Source organism: Mytilus edulis, chromosome 3 (genome assembly GCF_963676685.1).
Source record: "Mytilus edulis chromosome 3, xbMytEdul2.2, whole genome shotgun sequence".
Classification (NCBI taxonomy): domain Eukaryota; kingdom Metazoa; phylum Mollusca; class Bivalvia; order Mytilida; family Mytilidae; genus Mytilus; species Mytilus edulis.
Window position 1 is genome coordinate 61,819,552 of NC_092346.1, and position 9,716 is coordinate 61,829,267.

The following is a 9,716-nucleotide window of genomic DNA, read 5'->3' on the forward strand; positions in this document are numbered from 1 at the left end:
GTAATGTTTGTTTGACTGTGTATTTCGTTTAACCAAACTTCGTCTTTTGATAATTTTTGGAACGTCTTTACTGACATGCATTGTATACATTTATCTCTCAATCAGCCAAAAATTGTACCAATAGCAAGAACATAAATATGTTTTTTTTTTTTATATAGAATGAAATTCAAAACAGTGTGGCTTCGGCCATTGATTGACACATTAAATTCATCCATTGTCTTGGACAATTTACGTGAACGTTTGTCTGTAACGACCACTGTTCACGACGTACCCACGATAGACATTTAAACTGTGGGGTCACCAAAGGTTTCTTAACGCCTTTAATTATAAAATAATTCGAAAAATTAATCAGGAATAACCTTTATGTTTTGATTTATATAATTGATAGAAATCAAAACATCGCGTTATTTCTGATTAATTTTTCGAATTACTTTATTAAGGTGTTGAGAACCTTTGGTGACCCCACAGTTTAAGTGTCTTTAAAAAGTACATAGTGAGCAGTGGTCGTTACATACAAACGTTCACCTAAATTGTCCCAGTCAATGGATGAATTTAATTTGTCAATTAATGGCCACAGCCACACTGTTTTGAATTTCATTCTATAATTCCCTGCTACCCCGCTTCTATCTGGAGCAAGCAGTCATATGGATATTTCTTTTTGCGTAACAATTAATTTTGGCGTCCTCTTCGCGGTTTGCATTTTTTAAAGAATAACAAGACACAATCATGTGGATTTTAATCAGCTAATTGAAAGCTACAAGTTCCGGGTGTAATTGCTGAAAATATATTTTTTTTTGTACTCGGCTAGCCTCGCTTTCCGTCTTGTTTTGAAGCTCGTACAAATGAATTAAAAAAATTCCGACAATGCACATTTTTATAAAACCATATAAATATTCAAATGCAGAATTCTCAATTGTTGCATCGCCGTATTACGCGTATCGAATAATGACTATTATGTGTATTTACCTTGTTTAACAGGAAGGATACTACTTGTGGAGCAGAATTCAACTACCCTTACTCACTCAGGTTTTACCACTATATATAAATTGTTATCCTCTGCTACTTTTTTCAAATATAGATTTATATTTCACGACATCGACTCCATAAGAGAGATGGAAGATACTTAAGGGACATTCAAACTCATAAGTCAAATAATAAACACAACACAATGGCCAAAAAAAAAAAGAAAAAGATCAAAAGACAACATAGAAAACTGAAGACTGAGCAACATAAACTCCACTAAAAACCGGTGGTGATCTCAGGTGCTCCGGAAGGGTAAATTATATTTAATTTGCTACGAGTATTCCAATACATGTTACAAAGGAGTTGTTTTGGTTTACTGCAATACAGGACTTTGATATACGTTATGAGTAAACTCGCACACCATTATCGAAATGAGTGAATTGGTTAACCAAAATCCCCTAACATAAAGACATAAAGAAGTTGTATTGGTTTTAGCTGTATTAAATATCTAGGATGAAAAGATTTGTATAGGTTAACCTCATCTCCCTAAAGAAGCTGTATTGGTTTGCTGCAAAATTAAGAGTTCTTTGTGGATATAACCTTTGTTGAAATGAGTTGCATTAGTTTGCTGTAATTTCCGACGTTATATTGGTTTATTGCATTACAGATTTAAAATGAGAAGTAATTATAGATTTTCTCGCTTGAGCCGGCCGTACGGCGAGAGCGAGAAAAGCAATCGAGTTGAGCTGACCAATGCTAATCTGTTTATCGCTATTTTACCTATGATGACGTTGTCAATTTCATGTCAATTTCATTAGCAATGCCACGTGCCTCCTTAGTTCCTAGCGATGATTATATAAAGCTGACAAAACAATTCCCAGAAATTTACCAATTTTCAGCAACTAAGCTTTCGAGCCCACTAGTCAACTCAACTATTAAATAATAATGGGAACTTTCAATTTATGTAAAATTTTTAATTTAAAAGCCTATAAGAATCTTTGTATACCATAAACACACTGGATATCGATACTATAAACACAGATCTGCTGACCATGATGGAAAATTCTTTTGAATGAAATTACATTCAGACTAACTTAAAAGTTAAAAATCCATTCTACAACATATTAAGATAATCTGGGAGTCAAATAATGTGCGATAGCCGTTAAAAAGGTGTGTACAAGATTTTTAAAACAATTTTTGGTCTTTCTAAATCTATTTGCATTCAGTGTTTATATCCTAATAAGTTCAGTTCAGAATAACGTTAGTGACTTCAAAGAGATGCACAAGACACCAAAGGCATATTAAAATTAAAACAAGAATGACTTTATCAGCTGATTATATAACTAAGGAATTGGATTTAATTTTTAAATAAGTGCTAAATAAACTCATCATAGATACCTGGATTGAAATTTTATATTTACGTCAGACGCGCGTATTATCTACAAAAGACTCATCAGTGATACATAATAAAAAGAGAAAAAGCTAAATAAGCTAAAAAGGCAAAATTAAGTATGATGTTGAAGAGAATTGACCAAAAATTCCTAAAACTTTTGCCAAATACAGCTAAGGTAATCTATTCCTGAGGTAAGAAAACCTTAGTTTTTCAAAAATTCAAAGTTTTGTTAACATTTGAATTATATTTATGACCATATCAATGATAATTCATGACAACATGGAAGTGCTGTTAAAAGATCTTTGATACGATATCACTTGATATTGGTTTACTTTTGTCTGTGTTTTGTTGTCTGCTGATTAATTATTATTATAATGAAGTTTAGGTTTTCTATTGTAAGTTTTTCAATGATCAGGCCATAAGTTACATTGTGAAGTGTATTAGCACCACATATTTTTTTTATTTTTTTTTTATTTTTCTTCCTATCTTTGCGTTATATCGCAAACCTTTGTGTTATAACGCAAACTTTTGCGAAAAAACGCATAAATGCGTTCTAACGCAACATTTGCGTTATATTAATATAACGAAAACCTTTGCGAAATAACGCAAACCTTTATTTAAGATTCAAAGGAAGCAGTAGTTATTAATGGAGGAGGCTGCATATACTAAAATTTATCTTCTTTGTACTCATTGCAAAGTAAAATGCTTTACTTTTTAACTAATAATGAGAAGGATAATAGATATAAGAAGATTCGGTATGAGTGCCGATAAGAAAACTCTCCATCTAAGTCATAATTTGTAAAAGTAAACCATTATACTTCAAAGTACGGTCTTCAACACGGAATATTGGCTCTGACACCGAACATCAAGCTATAAAGTGCCCCCAAAATGATATACATGATAAAACATGTACATATATAACAATAAAAATTGAGTAAATTAAAGTTATACCGAAGAAAAAACCCAAACCTGCTTGTATAGCTATAGCAGAATATAAATATACTTCCCAAATAAGCTCTCGTTTGAAGATTGTGTAAGGTTTGTTAACTATCCTTTTGCAATAAATGAATAAAATGAAGATGTTTTATTAATAAAATTATGTTCTCTCCATTTAAATTGCTACCAAGTTACCCCTCTAGATTGAAAATTTCATGACTTTTTATCAATGAATCCTTATCATATTCTGAGATTTAAAAAAAAAAATTTACATCAGAATTTAAAAAAAAAATCTTTCTTAATCGTTCATTTTACAGCAGAAAGATCATATTGTCTATTTGCCTCGACAGTTTTACAATTGTATGACATTATTTTTGCTCTTATCTGCTGAATCAAAATTTTACAAATATTAGCCTTTCAAATAAAATAAAGTATATACTTTTCTGATCCCTATGCATATTTATTATAATGACCTTGCCTTGTACATGTATTTATGGTTCTATTCTTAACTAAATCACAACAGAAATTTAATGACAGACGGGCATATATACAAAACTTAATGAATAATTGAAATCAAGATGTTTGCGTTATTTCGCGAAGGTTTGCTATATAACGCAAATGTTCGCGTTATATCGAAAAGGTTTGCGTAATATCCCAAAGGTTTGCATTATAACGCAAAGATAGAAAGAAAATTATAAAAAAAACATGTGTGGCGCTTATACGCTTCCGTAACATTGTATATACATTATTTTAACTATGCTATTTCAAAAATGTTTAAGTAAGAAAGAATCGCAGCGTTTGTACTAAGAAACGACGAACGACAAACTGTAGACTAATTTTCAGTGAGAGTACACAGTTTGTCTATGGGTGCATTTCTTTCTAACACAAACGTTGCAAACGACTAAGTGCGCACATGTTTTGATCATTTGTTTCTAACATACGTTTGAAAAGTTTACACAAACGTTGACAAACTATGCAATCGCTAAAGATGCGTCTACAGTTTGTCGTTCGTCGTTTGTTAGTTTAAACGCTACATTCGTTTCTAACTTGAACTTGATTTTAAACGATATATTTTTCTACGTTTGTAAAAAATCTGTTTATCAACAACATGTGCATGCATAATTGAAAGTTCGAACAGGGTCAGTAAAGACTTATTAAACGTTGTATTTGTTTCTACTTTTATAGCGTTTAGAAAACAAGAACAAACGCCACACAACGTTTACAAAATTTTGGTTAGAAAGAAATGCAGCCAAAGTTTATGCAAATTTTGCAAACGTATGTGAGAAAAACAAATGATCTAAACGTGTGTGTGCTGAACCGTTTGTAGTTTTTGTCGAGCTTGCAACTTTTGTTGCAGAAAGCTCGACATAGGGATAGTGATCCGGCGGCGGCTACGGCGGCGGCGGCGGTGTTAGCTCACTTCTTAAAAGCTTTATATTTCAGAAGGTGAAAGACCTGGATGCTTCATACTTTGTATATAGATGCTTCATGTTATGAAGTTTCCGTCAGTCACATGTCCAATGTCCTTGACCTCATTTTCATGGTTCAGTGACCACTTGAAAAAAAAGTTCAAATTTTTTGTAATGTTGAATTCTCTCTTATTATAAGTAATAGGATAACTATGTTTGGTATATGCGTACCTTGCAAGGTCCTCATGTCTGTCAGACAGTTTTCACTTGACCTCCACCTCATTTCATGGATCAGTGATCAAGGTTAAGTTTTGGTGGTCAAGTCCATATCTCAGATACTATAAGCAATAGGACTAGTATATTCGGTGTATGGAAGGACTGTAAGGTGTACATGTCCAACTGGCAGGTGTCATCTGACCTTGACCTCATTTTCATGGTTCAGTGGTTATAGTTTAATTTTTGTGTTTTGGTCTGTTTTTCTCATACTATATGCAATAGGTCTACTATATTTGTTGTATGGAATGATGGTAAGGTGTTCATGTCTAGCGGGCAGATGTCATCTGACCTTGGCCTCATTTTCATGGTTCAGTGGTCAAAGTTAAGTTTTTGAGTTTTGGTCTTTTTATCTAATACTGTATGCCATAGGTCAACTATATTTGGTGTATGGAAATATTTTATGATCTTTATGTCAGTCGCGCAGGTTTTATTTGACGGTGACCTCATTTTCACGGTTCATTGCACAGTGTTAAGTTTTTGTGTTTTGGTCTATTTTTCTTAAACTAATGGTGATGGGTCAACTATATATGTTGTATAGAATCATTGTTAGCTGTACATGTCTGCCTGGCATGGTTCATCTGCCCTTGACCTCATTTTCAAGGTTCATTGGTCTTTGTTTAGTTATCTTGGTTAATGTTAAGTTTATGAGACAGTTGTAATAAAACTAAGCTTTATACTTAGGACTATCAACATAATATCAATGATTAGTATAGAAGGCGAGACATTTCAGCGTGTGCACTCTTGTATTCATATATATTGGTTTACAAACGACATGATAAATGGCAAAGTGTTTTCAATATATAAAAGAAAGATTGAGGCGGTACATACAATTGAAAAGCAACATTAAAATTTTAATTCGTAATTTTATTGATTTGAAAAAGAAATGTTCAAAAATGTCAAAAACCGATATAAGAACTTTAACATTAACATGGTAAGATTTTCTGAATAAAATGCATTTGGCGAGTACAATAATGTTTTTCATTGGATTATTTACCATGTTTTCCATTCTATCATACTTAAGAACAAATATATGAGTTCATACTTGATTGCCTATTGTTTCTTTTGTCGTATAGAACATGTATATATGAAATTAAAAAAAAACCAAACACGAATAACAAAACCACCCTTCGCTTGTTGCGACAGTTATGCAAGTGTCAGTATTGCATAATTGACAACCCTTGTTGTCCACCTTGATGGCTACATGAAATATTGTTACATGCATCAATGGGTGTAGAAATAATGGGTATATAGCCCTGGCAAAAACCTTAACTGGGCAGTACATCTCAACACTCCACCAAAGTAAGTACACTAAAATATTAAGGTTGGTGTTTTAAAACGTACACGATTTTTTGTTCTTCTAATTTATATGTTATTCTAAAGTTGGCCATACACATGGTCATGTTAATATAAATAATACGAAAAAAACAGTAATTTGTCTTGGTTTTCCTTTCACCTTTATAAGAAAAGTCTAAATTTAGATTATTCCATATCTGAATGTAAAATATTTTTCTTATTATTATATTAATCCTATAAAGTTGAATGTTCATTATATATGATAAAACCATAATTCTGAAATTTTAATTGAAAATGTGACTTCAGGTAAAAACAATAGACATATAATTTGAAAGATAGTGTATATTTAATTTCATATCTCACGGAAAGTATTTGGCTATTGGTTTTTACTGATCATATACAGTATTTTCATATCTACCTCCGCTGACTTTTATTCTTTTATCAACCAAAACATATTAACTGCTTACACGATAGATAGATTTGGTAAACTTAAAATTTGCTAAACTAGTTTTACTAAATCAGATATTTTTCAACTTTTACTGTTATCATTGTCGAATTCCCTTTACGAAAATTAAATTAATAAATAAATAAATTAGAAATAATATTAAATACATAATAATAATAAATGAACAGCAATACAAAAAAAATATATAATAATAATTTAGATATAATAAAAGACATCCACACTCCCTTTTCAATATGATATCAATCATTGAAACGAGCACTAGTAAAATTCTTCTATGTATATTTTCAGAACAATACATATATGATATTAGGTCAATGTCAGGAATATATAAACTGTTTTTATATGAGGCTGAGAAACTGGGGAAGGGCGAAGTTAACCTCGCCCTTCCCCAGTTTAGCGCAGAGTACAAAAAAAGTTTATATTTTTATGACATTGACTTTATACTGCAACTTACATTAATTAAATTATAGCTTTTTTAATCGTAACACAAATGTCAAACTTATTTTCATCCCTTAATGGACCTCTGATTGTGGAGAAAGGGTTCCATGATGAAATTGATATTACACAAAATATAGCTATGTTACTATATTTAGGAAATAAACACAGCTAGTTGCAGTATAAATCCCCTTTTCAATATAATTTCAAGCATTGGAACCAACAGAACACATTATAACATTTGTCTATTTATATTTTCAGAACACTCACCATGCTTAGATTCGTCGCTCTTGCTCTCTGTGCCTCAATGGCTTTCGGTTTTGGATACGGAGGTGGATATGGCGGTGGATTCGGCGGCGGATATGGTGGTGATTTCGACGGTGGATATGATGGTGGATTCGGTGGTGGATATGGCGGCGAAATCCAAATTGGTGGATACGGTATCGGAGGTGGTCAAGGATGGGGAAAAGGATACGGTGGACAAGGATACGGTATCGGAGGCGGACAAGGATTCGGAAAAGGATATGGTGGACAAGGATACGGTATCAGAGGTGGATACGGTATCGGAGGTGGACAAGGATTCGGAAAAGGATACGGTGGACAAGGATACGGTATTGGAGGTGGATACGGAATCGGAGGTGGATACGGTATCGGAGGTGGATACGGTAAAGGATTCGGTGGTATCAGCATCGGAAAAGGAAAATATGGTTAGTATGCGTTACATAGATATAAGGATTTGTGATATGAGTGCTAATGAGACAACTTCCCATCCAAGCCACAATAGTAAAAGTAAACCATTATAGATCAAAGTACGGTATCCAACACGAAGTCCAAACAAACAGCAAATTAAAAGGCCCCCAAAATGACTAGTGTAAAACCATGTACATTTATATCAATCATTTGATTTGATGTATATACACTCGAGACTTCAACGCGTGTAAAATTTTCGTTAGCTTAATAGAGACATTCCAGTAATTGGATACGTATCTTATGCATTTGGGCCTATAGAAATAAAAAAAAGATCAGTTAATTATATAATGGATTTCAAAGCACATTTTTGGATTGATCTTTATCATGACATTTGTTAAACAAAATATAAATGTATATTAAAAAAACCAAGAACCGACGTAACCTTTACATGCAACTTATTGTACTATTATTTCTATTTCAGCTCAATATTGAGGAATCCAGTATTCAGAACCAATCCAAAGTGCCAATGAAAGTAAAATTTCATAAATAAATCATCCGAAACCTATATGTTATCTTGTTTTCAATTTTTACTGTCGAAAATATCAAAATATCAATTATCTATGATAATGTTATGAAATACAGCAGAAAGTAAAGAAAGTACAAAAATAAATCGAAACAAATTAAAAAACAAAACACTTACCTACTACATGGTTAAACAATGTTTTATAGATGCCATCAATTGAATTCCGCACTCTGGCATTCGAAAATTAAACAACTGCATATACATATTGAAATAGACTACTTATTACAAAAAAGCATGAAGATGTTTTATATCAGATTTTTATTTCACATATCTGATCCCACAACACTTTCTTTCATTAAAGTTATATATTTCGAAAACTATCGCAATAAATTACGCTGATGAGAGACTTTACTCCCTAAAATGTATGTTTAAATGTAAAGTAAATAAACAAAACCCGTATTCGATGGTAGGAAAAGGTAATTTTATATAAATTATAAAAAAGAACATGTGGTATGATTGCCAATGAGACAACTCTCCACAAGAGACCAAATGGCACGGAAATTAACAGCTATAGGTCACCGTAAGGCTTTTACAATAAGAAAAGCTTATAGTAGCGCATAGTCAGCAATGAAAGGCCCCGAAATTACAAATGTAAAATAGCTCAAATGAGAAAACTAACGGCATAATTAATGTACAAAAAAGGAATGAAAAACAAATACGTAACACAGCAACAAATAACAACCATTGATTTACAGTCTTCCGACTTGGAACAGGCACATACATACAGAATGTTACGGGGTTAAACATATTAGCGGGATCCCAATCCCCCTTACCTGGGGCAGTGGTATGACAGTACAACATAAGAACAAACTATAATAATAATTAGAAATAGGCTTAACCCATCAGTGCGTACTCTTGTGGTGATGTCTGATTATTTCAATTTTAGTGAACATTTAAAAGATTAACACAAACTGTTTTTGTTAAATAATTTGTAATTTCTGTATTTTATAAGTATCCTTAATTATAATGTAATTTATGCATTTTTTATTCAGAAATAACTCATATTTATCAAATGGTCATAAATTGAGAAAAAACGTAATTTTTTGCTGTATATTTATCAAAATTTAAAAAATTGCACTAAATATCTGAGCCGGACCCACTTACCAGATCACCCTAGCTTTAGTTTCTTTATTTTGCATGCTTTCCTTTGGTTTGTAACATTTTGGCGAGAATGCCACAATAAAACTTATTTTTAATTTATACGGAAAAGACTAACTATCAACAAATGTGGCTATGCTGGGATTCGAACTCAAGCATAACAGCCCACGACTC

General features: G+C 32.2%; 1 protein-coding gene across 1 annotated transcript; it reads left to right on the forward strand.

Annotated features, from left to right (window-relative positions):
* Window positions 1–6,189: 6,189 nt before the first annotated feature.
* Window positions 6,190–8,426, forward strand: LOC139517039 (uncharacterized). The gene is made up of 3 exons (XM_071307633.1): window positions 6,190–6,276; window positions 7,433–7,878; window positions 8,343–8,426. Exons 2-3 carry the CDS (start codon window positions 7,443–7,445, stop codon window positions 8,351–8,353), a joined length of 447 nt encoding a protein of 148 aa, XP_071163734.1. The 5' UTR covers window positions 6,190–6,276; window positions 7,433–7,442; the 3' UTR covers window positions 8,354–8,426.
* Window positions 8,427–9,716: the final 1,290 nt, after the last annotated feature.